General features: G+C 34.4%; 1 protein-coding gene across 3 annotated transcripts in view; it reads right to left on the minus strand.

Moving 5' to 3' along the window:
- Positions 1–7,312: 7,312 nt before the first annotated feature.
- LOC118199319 (uncharacterized) overlaps positions 7,313–27,802 on the minus strand; it is a 101,209-nt gene continuing 80,719 nt past the window's right edge. For all 3 annotated transcript variants that reach the window (XM_085827164.1, XM_035371145.2, XM_035371147.2), the window contains 4 exons: positions 25,407–25,476; positions 20,191–20,246; positions 10,854–10,941; positions 7,313–8,850 (listed from right to left, as the gene is read on the minus strand). In XM_085827164.1, coding sequence (XP_085683290.1) covers positions 8,829–8,850; positions 10,854–10,941; positions 20,191–20,246; positions 25,407–25,476 — 236 coding nt within the window. In that variant the 3' untranslated portion in view covers positions 7,313–8,828. The remainder of the gene's footprint in view (positions 8,851–10,853; positions 10,942–20,190; positions 20,247–25,406; positions 25,477–27,802) is intronic.

Raw genomic sequence — 27,802 nt, forward strand, 5'->3', positions numbered from 1 at the left:
CTATAATTCGCCCCAAAATTCCAACTAACATCCTTTTGCTCATAAAACTCCAGAAATGTATGAAAATAAAACATTTTGAGTTATTTGAGTTATTTATTTGAGTTATTTGAGTTTAAGTAAATATTTACTATCTCCTCGAACTACGCTGTTTAAATTTCACCCTGCGCTGGTGTTTCACTGCATAGCCGTGGCTCTTCGGTACAGCGGCGCAGAGGCGAAACAGGTTTACATTGCGTCTATGGAAGCTTTCATTCTTCTCCTTAGAGATTCTTTAGTTCGGCCGCTAGTAGGCATATGGTGCTACTGGAAATGCGAGCAAATATGAATCATTCGCTATTTCTCGATTATTTAGCGACTGAATGTACAGGGAGCATATAAATTATTTATAAAGCAATATGAGAAATTTAGACACATAGTGTCAGTAGGAAAACGTACGGATATTTTTCCTAAAATGTTGTACTATCATCCTCAGTAAACCGTGATAAAATACTATGATGTTACAATGCAGTGTTATTTTCGATTGTCCTTATAAAATTGTCAATTATAGTTCCTTAACTTCTCCCTGAGAATAAAAATGCCACCTATATTTGCTTTTTTCTTGTAAGGTTTAGGATGACTACTGTAGCATTTTCTTTCGATATTAAGTAAATGCTTTGTCAAATTTAAAAAAAAAAAAAAAAAAAAAAAAAAAAAAAAAAAAAAAAAAATCTTGTTGCTATTGGCGCATGTGCGGTATCTAAAAACAAAGAGTGGGCACTAAAGGCGTTTTGTTGTTAAATTTCTGGAAACTTTTAAAAGTGACTCGAATATCCACTGACGAATGGAAGGGAGAAAAAATCCAGAAAATACAGAAATAACAGGCTACTAATAAGTACCGCTGGAGCACCAGTAACCACCTTCTGAAGGAACTGTATCCATTAGACTTCTTTTCAAGAAAACAATATGGGGCTTTTATAGAATTCAATTTGATTATCAAATCTATTTCTTCCTCCATACAATTTTTTTTATGTCTCCGTGGATAAGAACCTCTCAAAAACTATTCAACCCTCTGGCTGATCATCCCGCGATTTCCACGGGAAACTCAAAAGTAGCAAAATTTGCTAATCCTGGGATTTCCGCGGGCATAAACTTTTCTTGCTTTATTGAGGAGCTCATCCCGTTTTTTTCCCGTTTAACCATTCAAATAAATTATGTGCAGTATTAGGCGTTTAGTTTACGTTTTGGCCAACTGATATCGTTAGTTGCCCACTAAATTGCGGTATTTGAATGCACGTGGTATTAGCGCACAAACTTACTTTTTGCCGCTTTATTCTTACAGAAATGGCTGCTAGAAAACGTTCAGCGATTATCTTGATTATTTAATTAAATTATTGAATTATTAATTATATTGATTATTAATTAGATTTATTGAATCTGGTGCAAAAACTGTGAAGTTGGACATTGCCTTGAACCCTGTTTTGAACTCTATCATACTAAACTGCATTTCTAAGGTAATTTTCCCTCAGCGCTTTATATTTTCTTCAATTTTATACATTTTACTTTTTTATATTATGCAATAAATAGAAATTAAATGTAATTCGACTGAAATTTATTTAAAAAAATATTTTTTTTGGAGATAAAATATGAAATTTTTTTTTCTGGCAGCTTAATTTCTCATGACAAAAATCTATATAAAAATATTTTCTAGAAAGAAAAAGTGCATTTTTCAATTCTCCAATATATATATAGATTTAAAATATGCAAAAAACAAAATTACACAATGTTGGAAGCGATTTCGGTCTAAAAATTGAGTAGTCAGAGGGTTAAAGGAAAAAGAACAGTAAAGCGATGCGGATAAAGTGTGAGAAAATACGGTAATTGTCTTCAACAACATTCCTTGTCAGATGTTCCAAAACTATCTTTAGCAGCAAAGAAAGCATTCGAAAAGTGTATGATCCTACAGAACACTTTACAAAGGATTTAAATGTGTAGCGCTAAGTAATGTAACAGCTTAAATAGCTCGAGCTTTTCGACATCAACTAAAAATGAATAACTGGAATGCAATATTTTCATAATATCTTTATTCGATACGAAAATTTCTTATCTTTATTGTTTTTCACAATGCTATCAGTTATGAAGAAGTCACATTTATTTCAATGCAGATAAAATAATCTGTTTTATATTTTATCTAGTATTTGGATATCGAAAGTAAAACAAAAGCTTACCGTTTCGATCTCTTTTGTTTACGAAAGACTAAATGAAGTGTAAACCAGTACAGAAAGGCTCAAAAATTCTACGAAACTAAATACTATGGAGAATACTTATTGATATTATTGATATTGTACTTTGGAAAGTACTTATTGATTCCAGTCAATTACCCGAAAAAGTAATTAGTTAATTTTAATTAAACTTGGGATGCAGCATCTAAATTTAAAATACGAAAACTTCGAATCTAGATGTAAATTTATAATGTGAATTATTAATTTAATATTAATTATTAGGTTATTAATTATTTATTAATAAATTATTGGTTATTAGGTTATTAAGCTATTAATGAACTTTTTTAAAATCGTAACTTTAAAGAAGATATGCATATAATACTTATTCAGCTCACTGAAACAGTAAATGGATAAAACAGCAATTTAGAATTTGTAAAGAGTCTCATCATATGTTTACTGTGTTTAAATTTTAAGATGAGTGCCATCCATTTAACGAGGCGTCAAATAAATAAATGTCGGAAATATGAATGGAAATTCAACACACAATATTTCGCAAAGCAGATGTGGGAGCACTATATCTACTATAATATTCTATAGCACGATTTTGAGATTAATGCTATGTTATAAAAATATTTATAAAAGTATTAAAATTTCCATTTGGACTGTCTGTTTCTCTATAAATAGAAACCCAGGAAACATAGCTAATATGAAGGTATATACTTTTGCATGGCTACTTGTACGCTGTGTAGAATAAGAGTTACTGATACTGCGAAGATAACTTAGATTAAGAAAAGTATAATGCTTGCACAAACAACACTATTTTAAATTATTCGTATTAATTACATTATTCATAATTTGAAGTCTCTTTGAAATAACAGTAAGAATTTCTTTCATAAAATATAAAAAGTAGTCATTTCTAAATTAGTCGCCCAACTAGCATGCCGGCTGCCACAGCCAGTGATTTCAAAACCCAGAAAAGGCATCGATATAAGTATAAAGTGCCTTTAATACACGAGCACACTTAAAATATTGTCAAGCGAAAAGTCCTCTGGAGAGGTTATGCCAAGAGTGTAAGACCCTCAGATCCGTTGCCCTGTGAGTTTTGCAAAACAGAGAAGGTACTGGTCAAATTACTATAATACTTAAGACGTCCAAGGCCTACTCTAATGACAGGCGGAGTCCTTGTCTCTGAGCCGTGATAAAATCTGAGGTGTTGATTTGGATGCAAGTGGGGATCAGCAGAATGAATGCCAAATCACAGCTTCCAAATTAACTGTTGAAAAGAATTCTTGTATTTCCTCTTGCGTGCTGTAATAGGGTATACGATTAACACATCCAGCTAGCGTTGAAAGATCTACAACTCGATACAAGTGGGATTCAGGTTGTCAGCTGATCTGGACGTAACAACGCACTAGATACAACCAATCCCACATTGCGGAAAGACTCAAATACAGAGGTGATGGAATCCATGACAGCGGCATATGGGTTTGAGCTGGGATCTCTCTCGGTGGTCACACTGACCTGCATGTGTTTCATAGAGGAACTTTGACCGGTGTGAGATATTGAGACTAGATCCTTGATCAATATATCCGCCCATATGCCTTTGTCATGGATTTCTTCTGATAGACGACATTGTGAGACCATACCGAGCTAAGGTTGCTGAAGAATATCTTGAGTGTCATGGTATGGAACGGATGGATTGGCCAGCTCAATCCCCAGACCTGAATCCGATAGAGCATCTTTGAGACTACCTTAGGAGAGAGGTTGCTTATTTAAGTCCTCCTCCAAGGTCGTTAGATGAGAAGCTTAAACAAGGATTACTCCATGTCTGGTCGTTGCTTTCCATTTGATTGACCGACAACTTAATGGACAGCATGGAACGTCGCTGCCGACAATGTACTGCAGCTAGGGGTAGACACATTCCTTATTAGAACCCATTCTTGTGATGTTACCATACCATTTTTCCTCACGAAACTAGTTTGTTTCTCCCAAACTGGATTTCTCTGCCAAGAGTGCCATATTTTGTTGAAATTCATGTTTTGTGTTGAACTTTAGAAATATTCTACGTCGCGTTCATTAAAGAACTGTTTAGTGAACATGTTCTGTAAATTTCTGGTTTCATCCAGAAATTGTTCATCCATTTTTCTGGTTTATGTTGCTTCATCCTCAAACTTGACACAAAAAAACATAGTGTTCCTGAACTTTTGAGGGGAAGTGTATATTTTGCATGGTCTGCTGATAATTCAATAAGATCTTCACGGCGTTGCTCTTATGCTCCTCCCTAAGCTTCCTAAAACGAACATGATACCTAAGTGGATAGCTGAATTGAGCGTCAGGGATACAGTAAGTCGTATTATTTAGTGAAAGCGATGTTAAGGTTGTTGCGTATATTTCTCGCGGTACTCGGCTAGAGGGCTTTGTGAGCGTTTCAATAGGCAAGTGACAGGCAAGAGGCTAAAAGGTGTAGGACAAGGAAAGCAGAGATGCCTAATAACTTAAGCAGTTCGATTTTGTTATATTCGTTTTAAATAAGTTTTGTTGTTGTTTCCAAAAGCCTCATTATGCACCATTAGACACATTGAACCATCAACCATCAGACGCCAAAAATGTATTTTCCACCCTTTAACGAGAGGTCACATGTTTAGAAAACTGGTGTAGTATAGAGCTTTAAAAGCCATAAATAGATATTTTATACGCGATAAGCACTTTATTTGCCAGATTTCTCTCCCGTCTCAGGCCGTTGTTTTTATCATGAAGACAGATAGCTGTATGACGTCAACGTTTTCAGCCAATTCATATTATCCAAAACGACAAGACCGTCAAATTGTCATAGAGAACAAAATACTTTTAGAAACGCCGGTAATTCAGCTGAAAATGCATATGCTCCTATGGATTTGGGCCAACCAGTGGCCGAGCGGTAAACTCGCTGAACACTGGTAGTTCGGTCTGAGGTTCGAATCCCGTGAACGGGCTGGTTGCATGGGCGTTTTCGTGGTTTTCCCCATGTGTAACGTGTATACGAGCCAGTTTCCCTTAGAAAGTCCTCGACGAAGGCATCTCTCCTCTTAGGCAGATAACCCTCGAGGGTTTGCCATAATCACATAAAACTAAACTTAACTCCTTCGGATTTAATTTAGAAGCTGATTATGCAATATGGTTTTACATTTCAAATGCAATTTATCTGCTAGTACTTTCCTCAAATGTTTTAAATATATAAATTCCGTTATGTAAATGGTGTTATCTGTTAGTTAAAAGCACAGTATTTTTATGTTAAACAATAATAATATCGGATTTAGCATTATTTTTTCTTACGCAAATAAAAGCAAAATTTTACTTTTCGGCGATGGAAAGTTAGTATACAGTAAACAACTACGCCACAAGAATTAGATAGCCCTCAGCGCTTCGATTTAACAGCCTTTTTGAAACCTGCAATTGTGATAAAATTGCCGAGGCACGCAAGAAGGCAAAACATATTTATTAAACGTATATAAAACGTATGAGTCATCTTAAAAAAATACGAAAATGTAACTTTTTGTTAAAAACGAGGAAATCATTACTAAATTGGACATTTTTTAAATGATAGCATTAAACCAAATTCAGCAAAAACGTCTGCAAGAAATTATTAATTTACGAGTGAAAATAATAAAATCTGCTTCAAATGAAATTAATTCAAAATATTATAAGTATCAACTAAGTATAATTTAAATTTATAAGTTGCAAGCCTAGGTTAAGAGGCCGCCCAGACGGTATAGTGGGTAGCGGAGCCAAATGCGATACTGAAAGGCCCGGGTTCGAATACCGGAGAAGGCATGGATGTACAAGTGTTTGTCCTCTCATGCGAGTTAACGTTGCCCACCGTTTCTAGCCTTAGGAGTGGCTAGTGCTGAAAAATGGAAAGCCCATCATTCGTTAAAAAAAAATAGATGAGCTGAAGAGTAAGAATAATGAATGCGAGAAAAGAAGGAAATTATTATTTATTTCAAATCAGACATTTATTATAACTAAAAACATTTAGAAATTTCAACTTCAATACACTTCATTTAAAACCTTTTTCATAAAACCTTCATACACTACCTTACTTGCTAAATTTTTCTGAATTGAAAATACTATTTTTACACTTGAAATGATTTTATGGTTCGTGATGCTTTCATTTTGCACGTAGAAAAGCGTTTTACAATTTCATATAGCTTCATAAAGCCCGGCACCATATCTGGTTGATTTTTGGTTTCTTTTACACTCCTACTGAATCCAAAACTTAAAACTAAATCTCAAACACCTGAAATGAATAAACGAAGCAGAAATAAACTCATAACTCTTTTGTTGTGTTGCTAGATTTAGTTAGTTGCAAAACGAAAATACACAAAGAATAACTTCCGGCTTCAGTTCGCCTTAAGTTTTACCCTTCAATCAAGAAAGTCTACTTGGTTACAGCTTTTTAATTTAAATCCCTGGGGGAATTCTGCGTCGAAAACATAATTTACAAACACGCAATGCGCTAAAACTATTGTTCAAAGAACGATGAATGCAGATATAAATACCGTAGTTATCAGAGAATATCATTTTGAAATATAAACGGTGGATGATTCATATGGAACAACGATCATTCTGGGAATGATAGTTGGAGGCTTTAATATGCTATTATTATTGAAATGATAGGATATTATTATAGGCATTAACTCAAATTATCCTAAGCGAAACAACATTATCGAAAATGAAAATTGTAATATTTTCTTTACAAACAAGGAAAATGCAAATTCTCTACTTTTCCTGACAAAAATATTGCTTGGAAATATGCATTCCCCCTTGCGGTTGAGCAGTTCTGAAGGGGATAAAGTATACAATCCCGCGGTGGTAGAAGTCAAGACATCGTCCTGACATACCTGTTCAGGGTGTGTGTAGTCCTAGATATCAACGTGGCAAGCCGTGATTCTCTCCAGCATGTTGCGGCAATGTGATGCCCGAAATCCTGACTGTCTATCGGAAATTCAAGCTATGTTGTTTTTAAATATTTTATGACATTACTGTTGAATTGAATTTTTAAGTGGTTTAGGTGGAAAGAACCGGAAATTTAATAAATAAAGGTAACATACAGAACGTTAAGAAAACGTCTAATATAAAATCTGAAAGCTTTTTTTATTTGCTTTTATGATTAAATCAGCATAAAGAGACAATAAAAAGCAGAATATATTTCTTAAAAAAGCTTATAAATAAATTTTAATTAATGTGCTGCAGACAGTCGGAAACGAAATCTTCGGCAGACAGTCCATAACTAACAAATATTAAATAAAGGTCAATAACATCCGAGAGAAGAAAACCTTTCAACCATGAACTGTGAAGACAGTACTATTATTGAAAGGATATCTCCTCATTCAATAACTGGTTAATAATAGAAGCTTTTGCGAATGTGCTACATTGTTTTTCTGTAGATGTTGCAGATTTGCTCTGAATTATTCTGATGATGTTGTTGTAAAGAAACCAATTTTTATAGCAAACTGTCATTTGTCCCAATACCTAAAATGTTTCTTCTACTCTTCGTTTCTTTCAGGTAAACCATGCAATACAATGTGTACAATTTCGTACAGATCCCAAGAGGTAAGCCTTTTCTCCAATGTTCACTGCCGACTTCCAGATTTCTCCGTTGATTTTGCTAAAATAATCTCATCATGCAAGTTGACTTCCAACGGCCTTCATCTTTCAATTTTTCAGATCTTGACCATTTTACCCCAGTAGTTTCTTCGTCCCGTTATTGAAACGTTAAAATCAAAGATAGCATGTGCAATCAGATACAACATATCGCCGTATATGTATGTACGCCATATGTAATTTGGATTGCTTTTATTGCAACGTATCCTAGATCTTGCCCACAAAAAAAGGGGAGAAAAGGCTGATGTACACTGATTCTTAATTTCCTTCTTCCTGCCAGTCAATTAAAAGTAATATGGGACGCACATAACAGCGTGTTTTCCTAAATAAAATCGACACCCATATTTTCCTGCTATCATGTGCTGAACGCTGGAAACTTTTCCTAGGGACAGAAGTGTTGCCACAATTGAAACGCAAAAATATCTGCAGATAGGAAATATGTAGCAAGATCTTGAAGCTGGAAAAACGTCACTGTTACAGACAATTCACTAAAAGAAATTCGATCCATCCTTGTGATTTTAACTTGACACATTGATCAGTTTCCTACCTGTAAATGCCTTCGTGTGTCCTCTGCGGTAATTGTTTTTTTTAATTTATAGTAATGGGAAAAAATGTTTTTACAAAATGTGAAAAATGAAAATAGAGCCTTTTCTTAACTGCCTTATAGCTTTATACTTAATCTTTCTTACATCACAGATATGAATGCATAAATTAGAACAGCGTAAGAAAAGATAAGTTACACAGCATAATTTCAAATCATTAAGCTTTTGTGCAAGTTATTAAATTTATTGAAAATAATCTATCACTTGTATAATTCTTGAAAATTGTTCTTCGCCTAAAATAACATTATTTAACAACGCAATTTCTTTTAACAATGTGGTGAATAATGAAGCTGTAAAACTGATTTTGTAAGGGGAACGCTTGCATCTTGAGACCCCTGCTGCTATTTAAATAAGTGTATTTCTTGAATGTATCTATTTAACCACGTTACATCTTCTTTCGCCATTTCCTGTGAGATAAAAATACATTTATACTATTCAGTTAATTTTAGTACGACAACATAACAAATATATAAAACAAGTAGAAATATTTTTATCATGAAGTACAGTTAAATAAAGCTAGAAGAAATATTTGTTTTATTGCATATTAAGAAAAGATTGAAAATGTTATAAGCAAGAATAATTGTAAGAAATGTCAACAATGTAGAAACAAAATAACTTACTAGTTATTACTTTAAAAAACAGTAATTTCCGTAAATATTATAAAGTGTTCTGTTATTTATTGTTTTGTAACGCAACAGGTATCAAGGTCACAGCCGAATTCTTCCCAAATGAGTCTCAGCATGTCCATGTCAAACGTCACAGTAGCTACCGTGTTGCTGTTTAAAATCATCTTAATTGGAAAGAGCGGGAAATCGGCTCGTGATGTATCCTCCAAGAAACACGGACACGGGACATGGTTTTTAGCTTGGTACCTTGACAGGCAATATGCCAGACCCATGCTCTGGTCTGTTGAACAGCAAGTCAATACATACGCAAATTTTCGTGTCAGATTTCGTCCATAACATTTTCTAAAATAACGCTGTATCATAACCACATAATTTGATTGTTCACATTTAAGTACATAAAAACTTTCTGTACCATATTAGCGGTACATATTGCTTGTCTGATGTCAAGAGCACCCAGGTGATGCTGACCGCAGAAATCAAACAACTGAATGATGTCACAAGCTTGAAGATATCCTCTACGGCGATATAAAAGCATATAAATCAGCAAAGGTATTAAATGCTTCCTGCTAAGCAAATAGTTTTCGATTTTTAAATACTTTATCAATTTCCTAAAGGCTTTTTTACATAGATGCACTTTTTAAACTATTTGTTTTCTGTTAAACACAGTAGACTTCAGATTCCCTTCGATCAAATCTTTCAATATTAAATGCACTTTTATTTCTTCTTCTTTTTTTTTCCCCTTCAATTAATATTATATAAAGGGTTGCATAGATCAAGATTCTGAAGATTCGAGAGATTTCAGACCGTTTAAAATTGCAATTTTCAGTCGATAATTGTAAAACTTATCCAACTCATAGTAATTTTGTTATTAGTAGTCCTATAAGAGATGTAACGAATGCACAAAACTAAAGTATGATTTAAATAAAGTGAATATGGCTTTTACATGTACTACACGTTTTGCTTCGATTTTTAAAAGAAGGACAAAATTACTTTTGGTTTAGTGTTCTTTAACTGCTTAAAGAAGTAATTTTCGGTTTGCTGCAAAATTATCTCTTCTACGCAGACTCAACCGATCATACTATTGCTCAGTCTCCCAAGAAGGAAACACGAATATTCTAAACAAAGAATAGTTACAATTACTTTCATTCTTTCAAAACAGTTTCTTACATATGACTGTACACATTTATTAATAAAATACTTAAAGTCAGCATTTAAGATTATAAACTCCCGTTTCCTTAACTAACACTAGGTTAAGCTCTAAGCTAGAACACCAGCGTTTTTGTCCGCACGTCTATTGCAATCTGAGAGTGCTGCAAGAGCACAAAAGAAGAATATAAAATAACTATAATTTAATTTAGTCTTCAAAACACTTTCTACAAATCACACGTAACACAAAAATACTTTAGCTTTTCATGTGAATAACAGAGAACACGTGAATTCATATTTATATAAAATTGCAAGTTAAATTCTTTCCTGTTATCTCTATCGGTTGCTTACGAAATAATTATCTAATATGTAGCAGCAAAATAGCAATTCACCAGTCACAGAATCATCCCGCACGTCGAGTATAGCCAAATAAATTTATTTAAGGATTGTAAATGATAACTCTTAGCTTGCTAATTTAGATTTTTTACGCTAAGTTAGACCTCACTCATTTATGCATTCTGTTGAAAACAAATGAAACAGTAGATATATGGGGCAGATCTTAATGTAAGCAAAAGTATCAATTAAAATAAAACTTGCGGGATAAGGATTAAAATACATGTTAACAAATATATACTTACTTCCTGAAGAAAATCAAAAAGGACATTAGGATGATGAGAAGAATAATTCCAATAACTATAGCGATGGCAATTCTCTCTTTTAAAGTCTCTGTAAATGCAAGAATTCAAATATATTATTATGTAGCGCACAAATAACAAAAATAACAAACTTAATCATTAATCAAATATCTGACGATTACTTACAGGGCTAAGCGATGTAAAGGTTGCGGAAATAAATGAAGTTTTAGAGAATTTTTCGAAGTAAGATTTAGAAAAACAATTTAGCTTAGCACGAGAAACGAAAGCAAATAAATGAAAGGACAGAAGAAAATTAACAGTGCACTTTAATACCAATAAAGAGATTTAAAACGAATTTGAGCAAATGCAGTTGCTGTTGGTATAAGAATCTGAGAACTTGTACAGTTTTTTTTTTTTATTATTTACTTCTCTATATGCATGAAAACGTCCCTGGTAGCTTACTTTACTAAACAAACCCTAATTTTCCTAAGCTACCATGAGAAGAGGTAATTTCTTAATTTCTAATGAGATAATGCCTGTAGAACTATAACCCTGGATTTATGTTCTTCTAATATACTGCCATAAGTTTTAGGACACATTTCAAGATGTACATATGTATATCTTCTAAAGGACACATTAAAACGTATTCTAGTTCCTATACAGTATACCGCCTTACAATTCATTGGGTTGCGAAAGCCCGAAGCAGTATATAAAAATAACTGAATATGGCTATGGCTGATTTACAAAATCATTGATTCAAAATGCTTTTCACCGTTTTCTTCACTGGATTAAATCTTGCAAAACAATTAACAGTATTAACGATCATGACTTAATTTCCTTGATTGTTTTCAATTAGTAACAAATATTTGTTTAGATAATTTTTTGCTATATTAAAATGTCATTTAAAAGGATAACTTCAGTTTTCTCTCCTAGTAATGTAAATAATAACATGTATTAAATTTAATATTTTCTAAGAAAATAATTATTTTGCTTTTCTTTCTTAAATATTACCTCAAAATTCAAAATTAGATTAAACTTAGATTTTTGAATGAAATTATCCAAGGCAATCAGACACAGGTGCGTTGTCTTCAGGAGGGAAAAACTATTTATCTCAATACCCATGATGTTGCAGATAATACCTACTGAGTAACTCATTATCCTGGTATCAAAGGTTGTAAACAAGAGCTGAAGCTCGAATACTAGCTAAAATATGTTCCTATGTAACTGCAATGTTCATTCCAAACAGAAGGCTTGAAAGTTTAACCTGCCTGACAGTCCTGCCAAGGAGTTTGAAATCTAACGAACAGAAATATTTTCTTGCCCTATACATCATTATTTACAAATATCTCTGGTGCAAAATCTGACTAATAACAATTAGAGTTACTACGTAACAACATCAAATATCAGAAATGACAAATAAATGAGCATTATGCCATTTTAGCAATGTTGCGAAGTTCAATTCTAATGGTTTTTATAATTAGTTATGTTTTATTTTTTAAATGGTAGAATCTGTTTCAAATTACTTACTTAAACTGGTAGGGAATAATAATAATTATGATAATAACTTCGCATTTAAATAATCAAATGTTGAGTTTAAATATTATTTTATGAAGAAAATTAGAAAAAGGACGGGTGTCTGAGAATATTTCAAAACCGATTAAGAAACTCAACGACATATTTTAAGTTGTATTTCTACATCTGAGAGATTTAAAAGGTTGCCCCCACTAGAATTCGATCCGATAAGTATAGGAACTTTAAGAAACAGAAAGGTCTCCCTTTAATGGCGAAGGTAAATTTTCTTTCCGGTGGCAAAGAAATCATCAAGTAAAATGCTTATCATTTTTGGTCATAACGACATGATTTGATGATGAATAAATACTTTGGGTAAATGGTTGAAAGAAAGAGCGACAGAGTGGACAAGCGACAGAGTGGCCATATAGCAGTGGATGGAGAAAAAGGAAAAGCAAAGTAAGGATTCTGAATACTCCCCTTTACTTTGGTGCATAAATGTGGTATAATGTCCATAGCACGGTGAGGAGAGGTATAAAGCCTGCGAGAAAATAAATAGTCCGACGGAGCGATCACTGGCATGCGCCGCTTGGATTGTTGGACGGAGACAATGAAAAATAACTAGAAAAAAGTAAAGAAGAGAAACGAAAAGGAGAGTGAGGGCAAGGCGGAGTTTTGGCCCTGGATGTCGGAGGAGAATGTCAAATTACCAGGTGTTAAAATTCTCGGAAGGGGACGAGAATTTGGGAGATTGCGGCTGATGCTTCAGATCATGCCGTCAGTGCGGGTTTAATGCAAAAAGGGTATTCTTTGGTATTTTTTAGCAAAACGTTAAACGCTACACAACGGAATTACACAACAACCGAACGAAAAACGTGATCTGTGTTAATGGCAGTTCAGAAGTTCAGAGCTGATTTTGTGAAAACACCGGTTACTGTATATTCTGACCATGCGGCCGCAGGTAGACTATATTCTGGAAAGAATTTGATTTCCAGACTAATTAGATGGGCCCCAAAAGTTACAGGAATATAATTTAATAATTACGCATACTTCCGGCAAAGAAACTACAGTGGCCGACGCATTATCAAGAATCAAACTGGATGAAAATGGTGATCAAATAAAATGTGCTAAGTTAACGTCTAAAGTTCTAGATTCCCGAGAAAAAAATAATTTCTGAGTTGGTAAATGATCCAGAATTCGGTAATATCTATGCTGATTTAAAGGATCCAGATAATTTTGAATATCTGGATATTGCTGTAATTAGACGAACTAGCATATGTTTAAAAACTGCCAAACATGATATGACGGAAAAAAAAGGCCGTTGATTTATTTCTGGCTAGGAAGATCGTGACACTATTAGATAATTTATTTTTCGTCCAAGAACGGGAGCCCCAAATTACTGGATTGTAGATAATTTGCTGTTCTGGACTAAATCAACAGATGAAAACCACGAATATAGGCCAGTCATCCAAGCCAATTTACGGCTAAGCCTTTTGCAGGAATTGCATGACTCACTAGCGGCGGACCACTTAGGGGTGAGGAAAACGGTGCATAGGGTACGCGAGGCGGTGTATTTTCCGCAACTACAGAAAGTAGTGGCTGCGTATGTCAGATTGTGTAATTTATGCCAGTTAATTAACGACGTTAATTATAACCCGGAAAGGTATCAAACTAGTTTTCGCGCAATTTTTTTCTAATGAAATTCTTAGAATAGACATTCTTCGCCAATTTTCCCAAAGTGAGTTAAATAAAAACCGATATCGTTTGATGATTGCCGATCGTTTTTCTAAGTGTATAGAAATAATTCCATTAAAGCAAGCGCCGGCGAAAATAGTCCCATATGCGATTTTACACAGGTATATTCTAAAATACGGTGCATAGTTAAAAGTAATAAGTAACAATGTTAGGCAGTTCGTTAGTCACATTTTCGAAAATTTGTGTAAAAGGTTTGACTTACGACATATGAAAAAGGTCCCGTACAGACCACAGGCAAACAACGCGGAACGAGTTAATAAAAACATTGTTAAAATAATGAGCACTATGTGAAAAATTATCATAAGTGCTGGGATGGCTGCATTGACGAACTAGCATAAGTTTAAGAACTGCCAAGCATGATATGACGGGAAAAAATGGCCGCTGATTTACACTCATGTCATAAATTAAGGATAATTCGGAAATAGAACTCTAAAATAAATATATCACCTGTAAAATCGCTACACACATCTTCAAGAATCATATGCAAATTTCAGGAAGTAACCAGTGATACAGATGGTCCGTCAAAATGACGAGAGTGTAAGAGAGTGATATATAAGAAATATAGGCAAAGAAGTAAAATTGTTCGCAGATGGTTTATAAGAATTTTAGTGCAATAACCGAATAGTTATGACACAAAAGGACGCATTTGGATGATTTTTTACGTGGTAGAAATATCGGCTGTCTAGAATGTGGGCGTACCCAACTGGAAATATCAGACAAACTTGGAATTGCCTAGAGTGTCATCTCAAAGCCTTGGCAACGATTCCAAGATAATGATAAATGTGAGTAGAAGTTACAGCACAGGTCACCCCAGAGTTACAACGCCGAATGAAGACCGATATTGTCTCGTCAGCTCTCTTCAGCTACTGGCACGACAATTTCAAGGCAGACTGTGTACAGACGCTTAGGGCAGATTGGTCTATATGCTCGTAGACCTGTCAGATGCGTTCCACTTACTGCAACTCACTGTCGCCTGCGGTTAGCCTGGGGTAGAGAGCATACATTGTGGACACCGAAACAGTGGGCTTGTGTGATGTTTTCCGACGAGTCCAGGGTTAGCTTGCAGTCTGACTATCATATCTGACTTTCATATGGAGAGCTCCAGGTACCCGTTACCACCAAGAAAACATCATTGAACGACACTGTTACGGTGGTGCAGGAGTGCTCGTTCGGGGTGGAATTATTCTGGGTTCCAGAACTGACCTGCATGTAAATTGGAACCATGACAAGCCAAATATATCGGGACGTCATTCTGGAACCACATGTACGTTTGTTTCGGGACGCCATGGATGCACAATTTGTGTTTATGGATGACAACGCCCGTCCTCACCGTGCAAACATTGTAAGCGAATGGCTTCAATCGGAGAATATCACCCGTATGGACTGGGCACACGTATGGACCATTCTCACCGGACTTGAATCCAGTAGAGCACGTGTGGGATATGCTTGGCCGACGAGTTGCAGCCCTTCAACCTCCTCCTACATGTCTACCGGAGCTTCGGAGAGCATTCCTTTTTGAGTGATGTAATACCTCCCAAGATCAGATCGATAATTTGATACTCAGCATGCCTAGACGTTGCATTGCTGTATTGCATCGTCTGGGAGACGTACAATGTATTAACAATCATAGCAACCGTGTAATATTGGTTTTTCGTAAATAGGTGTTTTTTGTAATTTGCTCCAGGGAGAAAAAATCGGTAATATTTTTAATAATATCAAACATATAGCATCTTTTTTGCTCTTTACCTTTTGTTTAATAAATAAGCTTTACGAAAAAGTCAAATTTGTTTTGCTTCTAACTCTTCCTTTGTCTGATTTTGCATTGTCCTTAATTTATGGATATGAGTGTATTTCTGGGTAGGAAGATCGTGACACTATTAGATAAATTATTTTTCGTCCAAGAACGTATCAAGGCGTAGCTGTAATTATATTATGACAGAAAACGCCGTGAGTGGAGGTTAAATCGCTGAAAAGAAAATTCATTCTAGTGCACCAGAGAAACTTGGATCGAAATTCGCCAATAGGTTTGAAGGGCCTTACGTCGTTCAGCAGATCGTCGGTGCGGTTATTTATGTTACTTCAGATTCGAGCAAAGCCCAGTCCGGATCAATTAAGAGATACTATGAGCGTAAAGACTTTGATGTGTTTAATAGTTTCTTGCAGGCTTCCGAAACAGAAACGGTGGCATAATCAAGGGCGGTTTCGGCCCCACTAGCGCTTCCACCCCCAGAAAAAAGACAAATAAAAGGCCAGGTGACAAGGCCTGAGACAACCCGATGAGTTCCCCAGAAAAGAGCCCCTCGACAAATGGAAGGTCCAACGAGGAACAAATTTAAGGATGAAAGATCGTCGAGAAGAAAGGCCCAGCTAGAAAGAAAGCTTGCAGTACCCTGACAAGATCTCGTAGCAGACAACACCAGAATACTGCAAGCAGGCGGCACACGAAAAGGACTGTACAAGCAACAACACGGGCGAGTAAAACGAAGAGACCTGCCGAAGCTCTAGGCCCACAGCAAGGACGGAAGCAATGGAGAATCACCAGGCAAGAGTCCTCGATTACCGACGCTCCAAGAACGAGCGTTCCAGCCAGCAAAAGGTGGTGTGGTGGTGTATTTAATTATGGCAAAGCACACTAGGGCTATCTGCCTAAGAGGAGGGATGCCTTTCGTGGAGGACTTTCTAAGGGAAACTGGCTCGTATACACGTTACACATGGGGAAAACCACGAAAACACCCATGCAGCCAGCCCGTTCGCGGGATTCGAACCTCGGACCGAACTACCAGTGTTCAGCGACTTTACCGCTCGGCCGCTGGTGGGCCCGCCAGCAAAAGGAAAAGACGAGAAATACCACTTCAATCCTAAAAGATGTATATTCAAAGGGGAAGAGAGACCAGACCAGCCCCAAACAGTGGAGAGAAAGCAGAGATTGGGGATTTTCACTGTGAATTATCTCACATGGAAGGATTTCTGCAATAAATGGATGGCTGAGTACGAAGCAAAAAAAAAAAAAAAAAAAAAAAAAAAAAAGATAAGGGAATTTTTCAATACATCTGTTCGTAAAGTTACATGAAAACCTTTCAAATACGAAGTTACATTGTCAAGCCAATTGTCTCGGTTGAGGACTAAAGTTATTTTTGTTTTATCTGGCGAAAGCACAAAGCTATAGTGCAATGTAGAAATGTAATATTAATGTAAGGAACTAGCAGTTCGGTTTTGTTTGTCGAAAGACTAATCATGTTAAGACGCCAAAATTTCTGGCCTGATACAAGCAGCTTCGTATTAGTACTTGTTAATGAATATTTGTTTTTAGGTTCGCACTTTTGGCGAGAAGAGGCATTAAGTAAAATTATTTTAATTTTATTCTTTATTGTGGTAAAAGTATGTGATTGTAAAATGTGAAAATATATGTTAAAATAAAAAACACTGCAAATGTAGGTTTAAATTTCAAAGAGCATATATAATAACTATCTAGTGCTAAAATTCTCAGAATGTCAAGTATGTATTTAAAAGTTAATATATTGAAACTTTAATGTATGCAAAAGAAAATCTTGAAATGGCACAATTGAAAAATTTAGCCAAATCATGCGTTTTAGAGCGAAAGCTTGCATATGTTATAGCCCGAATGTGGGGAAACTTTTGTATGAATGTGTTTTGTATGACTCTCCACTCACATCTTAATGTTAATCTTTATTAGCTCATGGAGAATTAAGAAGGGAATTTAGGGAGTATCTAATGAAGGTTGCTATGAGCTAACAAGTTGATGTGTGTTTAGGTGGCGCTTTTGTTCACATTGACATACAGCACTTGCCTTTTTCGCCACACATTGTGGAGAGCCAAAAAGGGATTAAACTAAAGTAAAGCATGAATGTATGAGTAAATGTGACCCGTAAAAACCGTAGTGTTCGGCGAACGTAAGAAATCTACGTTAAATACAAGAGGGTTAGAAACTCAATAAAAGTATCATTGTTTGTGAAAGGTGGTGGTGTGGTGTATTTAATTATGGCAAAGCACACTATGGCTATCTGCCTAAGGGGAGGGATGCCTTCAGGGAGGACTTTCTAAGGTAAACTGGCTCGTATACACGTTACACATGGGGAAAACCACGAAAACGCCCATGCAGCCAGCCCGTTCGCGGGATTCGAACCTCGGACTGAACTACCAGTATTCAGCGACTTTACCGCTCGGCCGCTGGTGGGCCGCTGTTTGTGAAAGTAAAGTGTCATTTATTGTTTGATAGGAATTTGTATTTATAAGTATTCCTTTCAGATGCCTGGAAGGACAAGATTGAATGCCATAATCAGGAAGTACAAGGAAGCAAGTTCAGCGGAAGGCAAAGTAAGAAAATATTACTTCTATTATAGTAAAATTACTAGTTTCAGGGTTTTGTACGTAAACGAGGCTCAAGGCCTATTAGATGTAGAATTTAACACTTTGCAACAAGTTTTATTAAACTTTATATAAGTCTGCTGAATTCTGGCAGGGATAACTCTAGAGACGTATATTTATTTTAACTAACAAGTTAAATTTTACTTTTAAACTTTCCTATAAGCCATCGTTTCCTTAATTGTCAGTGCCAGAATGTTTAGATTTGGTAGCACTCGTGAAGGAATTCTATCTTGTGGGTAAAACGTTTAAATACTGGGTTCCAAAAGGAATGTTAGAGAGAGTTAGGCTACTACCTAATTCTCTCTAACATTCCTTCTGGAACAAATTGGTTGTCTCTGTTGCGTGAGCGTCTACTCCCAGAGTTATTGCTAGTTTGCGTGGCATAACAGCATTTTACTTTGCGGCCAGTAGTTTTGACGCGGGTTTAAGATACAGGAATATCTGAACCATGTAGCTTAATTTCGACTTCTTGTGAACATCTTCGAATTTTTAGTTTATTTCTGTGATTTCAGTTACCGCCCAAGGGAGGCGTAGTTTGTTAGTGTCGAGTTGACGCACTGTAAATTTTAAAAAGTTTAATAAAGGATACTTTTAACCCTTCTCCTGTGTAGTTCCTACAAGAACGTGCTACACGTACAGTTGTTACTTGGAAGATAAACATGTGTGAAAGAAACGAGCCCCACATAATATAATAATAATTTTTTCCATTTATACGAGTCATATACAACATGTGGTTAACTTGTTTGCTACAGAAATAGACTGGCCCAGCAGCGGCGGAGCGGTAAAGTCGATGAACACTGGTAGTTTGGTCCGAGGTTCGAATTCCGAAAACGGGCTGGCTGCATGGGCGTTTACGTGGTTTAACCCATGTGTAACGTGTCTACGAGCCAGTTTCCCTTAGAAAGTCCTCCACGAAGGCATCCCTTCCCTTAGGCAGATAGCCCTAGTGTGCTTTGCCATAATTAAATAAACCAAACCAAATCTACAGAAATAGACTATGGCAAATTTAGACTTGAACCATACAATTCGGTTTTTCAAGCCAAATTGGTTGTTATCATAAAAAAACTTCCTTCATCAAGAAATTACCTCTTATAAGTGGATATTTTTGTAATTGTTTTTATTGAACGCCTTTACGCAGTTATTACATGTGTTTGTAAACATAAATTTTTTTAGTTTTATCAGCATAATATATTTCTTGTAATAATATATGATCGTGTTTGTCATGTAATAGTAAAACAAATGCTTTCGAAGGTTTAAACTTACGTTTTTCTCATTTTCTGTGTGAAAAGGAAATCACATAGCTTTTTAAAAATAATTGTATATTTTTTTACGAATATTATATAAATTTGTCCTAAATATAGGTTTATATATGGATATTTGTAAAACAGTACGTAATTTAATCCAGTTTATTTTTGAAAATTTTAAACTAGTATTTGTTTCAAGGCTGCATACATTTTTGTCTGATCAAAAAACCTCAAAGTTCATGCATTTTCTATTACTGTACTGTATTAATTTTAGTGTTCTTATTTGATTTGATCATAGCTATTTAAGTATCTTTAATATTCTTAATGCGTTAGATAAGAATATATCTTCTACGTATAGTTACAAAAACAAGCATATAGGTAGAGAGATGGAGTATATCTTTTTAAAAGAGGACATAGAAAAAATATAGATTTTAAAACATACATACCAAATGAATCTTCATCTTGAATATCACAAAACCTTCCCCGGTAATTTTTAAAACAGCTGAAAATATATAATGCAAAATCAATGCTAATTATCTATTATGCAGCATAACGCTGACCGCTAAGATGAACTAAACATTAAATTCTATAAAATTTGTAGTAATTTTAGAATTTGTTTAACCTTTTATATTATGTAACACAATTATGCATACAGAAAATCAGTAATGAAAATAATAAGAAATAATGATAAAGTCTTCAATAAATTCAAAATAAAATGCACTGATTATAATTCAATATTTCATTTTGAACTGAAATTTGTATTTTGATACAGAACGATAGTTCCAGTGGAAATTCAAAAACTCACCGAGTATAAATATTAACGACGTCCAAAATTTCGATAGACAGTTATTCAAAATGACATTTAAATTGATTGTTTTTCAGCTTTTCAGTAGTTATTTCCTCATGTTGCCTTATTCAGAAATGAAGCAGTTGATTCACGTGATCAGGAGGATAGTGAACAGCACACTACTATAACGGATAAAGAGCTTCTTATCCGTAAAATTAAATCTATGGTAAATCCAGGGCAGGGATTTCCAACCTTTTCCTTACATTGAATTCTTCTATCGACCCTCTTTAATTTTTTCTGTATTATACAGTATATAATGTAATTGTAGAACAAATAACTGCACATAAGTAACCTAGATAACAATTTGTAAGCTAATAATAGGATCAAAAGTTTTGAGAAAGCTAACGGTTTATGAGATTTATTATCAGCCCAAAGGGGCAGTTTGCTCCTTTGGGCTGTTAATTTTGTTTTGGCAGTTTGCGTCAATTTACTATAAGTGTCTGTTCCCTTTTCAAATTGTTGACACTAAATATTAGAGCCTTGCATTATACTTAGAGAAATTAAATAATGAAGAATCTGCATGAATGTATGCATGTTTCTCGCACTGTGAAAAAATAACGGTACTTTGAATTCCGTTGTGAATAAAGAACGGAATTTTGAATAACGTAGCCCTTCATTCGAATATGGGCATCTGGATACCCAAATTCCGAATTCGGGGTACTTTTCCGTTTCGCCGGCGCAAATATCGCCAAGCATACTTTATTGTCGACAACACACAGTATACACATAAAAAATGTTAACAAATGTTAGTTCTAAGAAATTTTTATTTTGAAGGTATAAACATTTTAATATCGCTTAAAATTTTGTAAAAAGACATTAATTTAAGAATTTACTATGTTTTCATGGTACAACAGCCTGATTCGCAGTTTTTTATCACATGACCCCGAGTAATCTCATCTCACGTAAACTAGGCTACAAAAATCTAATTCTCTCAATAATTATCTACATTAATTTCAAGTGAAATCTTAATTTGGAATACAAGTTTAAATGCAAGAAATACTTCAATTCGTACGAAGAGCTTACTCCGAAATTATGTAAAACTGCAGTGCTTTACTTCACTAGTGCATTCTCAGTAGAATTGATGAGTTTAACCCTTGACTTTGCCTTTTCTATATTTTCGCCTTCGGGTGAGCGGTGTGATTCCATCCTAATTGACTTAATTACCGCGAATGGTCTTAGGTATCTGGGTAAAACTTCTATGTAATTGTATACCAGTATTGAAAGAAACAATCAATCTGATAAGAAATGGCTGCGACGTGTTTTACCAGTGAGGATATTTCGTTTGGTATCGTTTGTACCATTTTTGGCGACTTTATCGCTTGCGCCGGCAAAATGGAAAAGTACCGAATTTGGAATTTGTTTTACTATCTGCGTCATATTTTATTAAACATTAAAGGATTTTTAATTAACAAACACAACGATTTCAAAGGGAACGATGCCAATCCTGTACAGGAAAAATAATTTTTGTCCGCAGCACGCGAGACTATGTACATTAAATCCTAAAGAAGTAGTCTTTTAAATATTTTCTGATATTGCTATTGAATTGAATTTTATGGCTGATATTTCTATTTTCTGATATTGCTATTTTATTGAATTGAATTTTATTGCTATTGAATTGAATTTTATTGCTATTGAATTGAATTTTAAGTGCGAAGAATGTGTCATTTAATATGTAAAGGCAACAACTCAAAACGTTAAAAAATGCACTTTTGGTCGTAATATAAAATCAGTAATCTTTCAGATTTTTTTAAGATTATTATTACTATTGTTATTTGTATTATAATTATTTTTAAGTTTACAAATAGAAACAAGTATTACAAAACGAACTACCTTATATTGCGAGGCATAACGGGTACCTTATAATATCAAACTGATTTTGTTTTTTAAATTTTTAGGTGTATTTTTAGGTGTATTTTTAGGTGTATTTTAGGTGTATTTTTTTTCCTTGTAGGAAAGGGTACGTATAACGCGTACCCTTTTCTTCAAGAAAAAAAAAATCTGTAAGATACATATGCGATGTTCATTCATTCGAAGATATTTAGAATAAAGAAGATTCGAAGAAAGAAAATGGAAATCGTGGTGCAGCAAGGAAGTTTGCTGCTGGTGAAGTCTCCATACGTGAGTGGAAGAAAAATGAAATCACAATAATTAATATGCTTAAGAATAAATGTGCTTTGCATAAAAGAGTAATGAAATGGGCTATCCTAGAAGAAAATCTTGCGAACTGAGTCCTGGAACAATGGATTAATTTTAACAAGAAAACAGAATATGTTTATTTGTCTTAAAGTGAGCAAAAAAAAAAAAAAAAAAAAAAAAAAAAAAAAAGAATGCAAATAAAAGTGAAAATTTTAAAACAGCTTTCAGTTGATATATGGCAAGGAATAATTTAGTGGTAGGAGAAAAAAACAAAAGTTTCGCTAAGCCTTCCCAGAGATTTATACAACAAACTGATAAGTTTTTAGAAGTATGTTATTGGTAAATCTTCGGATTATGGTAACTTAGCGGTTTTTTGGCGAAAATTTGGCGACCAACCCTGCTACAACAACCTGCTAGTTTCTTTTTGGACGCCTTTTTGTTTTCACGAAGTAAAGGCATGCTTTTTTTTTTTTTTTTTTTTTTTTTTTAACTCAACATTTTTTCGCAACGATCTGCTAGCCGAATTTCGCTTATGTTAGAACTTTTATGGAACAAAAGTGCTTAATCATGACGAAGATTAGGTGCGAAATTGGGAGAAAGTTCAGAATCTGCTTGCCGCGTTTTTAAGAATTGCACATACACGGTATCATTCATGTACACGTCGACCTATTTTCACTTAAAAAAACATCCCAGAATTGCACAAAAATGGCATTGCGCACACTCTTGACTTTATCCATGTACACTGCTAAGGGCCTAGCTAGTAACCTTTATCGCCTTACCAAAATGTCGCCAAACTGCCTGTTACCATATTCAAAAGATTAGCCATGTTATTGACCTATGAACGCAAAAAAAAAAAAAAAAAAATATTTACTCTCCCATTTGGAATTTTTCAAATGTGGATGAAACTTCAGTAATGTTTGATATTAGATGGATAAAAATGTGAAAATAATAAATACGATATACCTAAAACAACAGGTCACGAAAAATCTTACCTCACCAAGATACTTTGCCGCTTAATGGGCGGCATAAAATTAAAATCCATGATTTACCACTACATTTACATTACCATTACATATTGGCATCGTCTTCCTTTTAAAAATAAACCCATGGTTATTTTCTAAAGAGAGACGATGTTGAAATGCAACTTCTTAAATCGTGTTTTCATTCATATCCATCCACAGGTCCACCAGCGGCCGAAGTGTTTAGTCCAGTGTTTAGTCGCTGAACACTGGAACACTGGTAGTTCGGTACGAGGTTCGAATCGCGCGAACGGGCTGGCTCCATGGGCGATTTCTATAGCCAGTATAGCAGTCAGTTTCCTTTAGAACGTCCTTCCACAAAGGCATCTCTCTGCTTAGGCAGATAGCTCTCAGTGTTTTGCCATAATTACATAAACCAAACCAAGCCATGTTCACGAGAAAGGATGGATGGACGAAGAAGGTGGTAAATTGCGGATAAGGAATATTTGATTAAAGCTTCCTGTTGTTTTGAAGAATGCAGAAAGTCTTTTAGCTGGGACATGTTCAGATCCCATTTAACGTATAATACGAAGAATTTGTTGAAAAAATGTAATACAGTCACGGCAGTTATAACAGGTGGATTAACACTATTATTTCTACGTTTAGATGCATGTATCAATAAATCATTCAAAGAAAGTTTAAAATGATAGTGGAATTGAGAATGTGAAAAAACATTTAAAAAAGGGAGACAAATGCATCATGCCAGTTTAGAAATCGTGTGTGAATGGATAATAAAAGCATGGAATGAAATTAAACCCAACTTAATTCAAAAGTCATTTAAAAATTATAGAAAATAATACCTAACAATCTAGATAGAAAGGAAAATTATTATTTTTTATGGATCGAAGTAATAGTGATAGTGACAAGAAAGTGAAAAGAAAGAACGTGCAAAGTTCAATTCATCATTGCCTTTTTCTAAACAATTCCATTTGCATATAAGCATGCCATACCGCAAAACATACATTATGGCCAATATGTCTTCGACATTAACATTGAGCACAAGTGAAGCGACAATTATTTCTCTTCTCTTCATTTTAATTCAGCAACAGTATTACATAACTTCTACGCAGCATTTTGAAGATGAACATCTTGGTTTATCGAAATGTAAAATTTAAAAATTTTTCAAAATGTCACCTATATCAGATGCAATGCTAAATTACAACACTCATATATTAGTCCAAAAATATATAACGCAATTTTTAAGTTATTTCGAAGCTAAAAGACTATTTCACTTAAAGCGCAGAGACATTTTTATATGTTAATTTATTACTACATGTTGCGCAGATGTTATTAGATTAGTATTAATTTTGTTTTAATCTCCAAGATCTGATTTCATTTTTTATTTACCCTTTTTTAGCTTAATTAATTAATTAAAGAAATTAACTTTTCTAAAATTGCGATACTTCAAAGATATAGGCTTATGTTGGAGACAGAGTTTGATAGTTGAAGAATTAAAAATTAATTAGCACTCATAAATTAAAACAAATTTAGAAATTCTATATTAATTTTGCGTAAACCTACTGAAAACATTGCAAAAATTTGAACTATCATTACCCTTAAAATACAAAGATAAAGGACCTTCATTTCAATACGAGGCAATTATCGAAAAGAATACATTCCTGCACACAATAAAAAGACATAAGTAAAATTATTTACTAACTTGCAAACAAATCCCCTTCCTGGAATAATCTTGCAAGTACCATTTACGCATGGATGAGTGTCGCAGACATCTAAAACATAATGTTACAAATTCTGTACATATGTAAATAAAGTTAGTGAAAATATAGGTGAAACTGTAGTATTTTTCTGTATTAAATAACTTAAAATGCTTGAAAGAAATAAAGCTCTTTCGGAAAAATTAGAACACGGGGGCAAAATTGCTTAACATTGAGGTAAATGGCTATCTCGCTAAATTGGCGAGATTTCGCCAAGCTGGCGATGGTTTTGGTAACTAATTTTTGTCACCAAATTTGGAGAAACGTCGAAAGTCGGAAAACATGATAACTATGTGGCGACATTTTGTATAGTCCTGTATAACTGTCATTAGTATCGTAATTAAATATATAATTGATTCCTTATAGGTCACTATAACCGTATCCGGCTCTTATATGCAACATTAACCATATATGCCTTCCAGTTATTTCGAGAAATGGAAAGCACTGGACATTTCCCAATAGCCGGGGTAAAACTATATAAACCAGGTGACAGCATTAGTTCTCAGTTTTCCAGTTCGGAGTATTGAGGTATTTGCGCTTAAGCTTCGCTCTTTAGATACGCTTTACATTTAGTTGTGTTTAACGTTCTTAGTAGTTTGAAGTATAGCTACTGATTGTACTGTGTGATATAGAAAAGAGCTGTAAGAATATTTTTGTGGAATGTTTAAGAACTGTAAAATGGTTTCTGGCAAATTTCCGTATATGCTTCGCCTTTTAGATGCGTTTTGCACTGCGCTGTGTTTAAATTTCTGGCTATCATTGGTTTTGAGTGAGTTCAATCCATTACAAACCCGTACGCAAGTATCACTATTAATGGTTTATATCGTAAAGATAAATTGTTGCTATGTAATTCTATAAAATAAACAATAAATTTAGAAAAAAATTGTATTCAAAATTTTCAACCCCATAACAGAAACAAAATTATGAATTTTAGTACGACATATTTTATTAAAATATTCAAAAATACTAGATTCTTTTAACTCAAGTTTGGGTCACAATGTGCATATACCATAGTAAGTGGTACACTAAAAATATGCCGTAATGCTTGTGTTAAAGAAAATTGCAATTCAAATTCTCGAAATAAACAAGATTATAAGAAATGACGAAACTATTCTGATATGCGCCTTCAGGTCGCCAAATTTCTCGCCAAACATTTTTGGCGAGAAACTCCACGCTGCCGTATTACTATCAAAATTTTTTGTTTACCTTTCAAACTTTAACTACGTTTCGAACATACAACTTAAGCTGAAAATCCGAAAAAAAAAAAAAAAAAAAAAAAAAAAACTAAAAATTTATATAGCAAAAACGTAAAGTTTCTAACCAAAAATATTTGACAAGAATCCATGTATACCGCGATTTGTTTTAACTTAAAAAAACATCTACGAATGGCACAATCTAGGCAACGAACGAATCTAGGAACTACGTACACCTCGCTTTAAGAAATTAACATAACAACAATAAATTTCAAAGAATACCATGTACACAGCGTTCTGTTTTAACCTTAAAAAACATCTACGAATGGCACAATCTAGATACTACGCACTAATCAACAAAATAATTTTCAAACAATTAAAAAACAACAATAACGACAGAAATTCATACTGAAAAACAATGAACACAACAATCTACAAAATAAGAACAAAAATAAAATAAAAGGCACCATGAATTAATGCTTTTTCGAACAGCAGAAATACTAGTTTCATACCGCCTTTAACATGCCGCCACGTAATCACTATCGTATTTATATGACAGCAAGACACACTATCCAGAAAATTCATGCTAGGGTTCACAAATAAATAAAATCGCAAATCCCTACTTCTGTCATGCACAGCCACTAAAAATAATCTGCCAAACCCTCTTTCCACACCTCCAAATATCCACTGCCCCTCAACAGGATGGCCACAGTGATATTTCCCTTTGCCGAACTTCAATTCAACAACTTCCACCATTTTATCTTTCCCCCTTATCTTCTCACATACAGACGCGAACCAACGAACTCCAGCGAAAGATTTTTCAACGTCAACGGGGTTGCCATACAACACGCAATAGCGCCAAAAATCAGCGTAGAACACACATCGCCACATTTGGTGAAATTAGGGCGTATATCAGAGTTGTACCGAAATTGCAATTCATATTCTCGAAATAAACAAGATTATAAGCCAAATATAGGTGAAGCAGATGCATTCACAATCTCAGCAGAAATAAGATGACATTCATTCTACAGCACTAGGAGTAAATGAGATATTCACCAAACGGAATTTTTGGTTGTTAATGAACACCATCCATTTTTCATTCATATTCTGGAGATTTATTTTTTTGTTCTTCTCACATTTCACAAAGT

This window comes from Stegodyphus dumicola, chromosome 11 (genome assembly GCF_044657685.1).
Source record: "Stegodyphus dumicola isolate Sdum_Otavi_A_Nest chromosome 11, ASM4465768v1".
Taxonomy (NCBI): Eukaryota; Metazoa; Arthropoda; class Arachnida; order Araneae; family Eresidae; genus Stegodyphus; species Stegodyphus dumicola.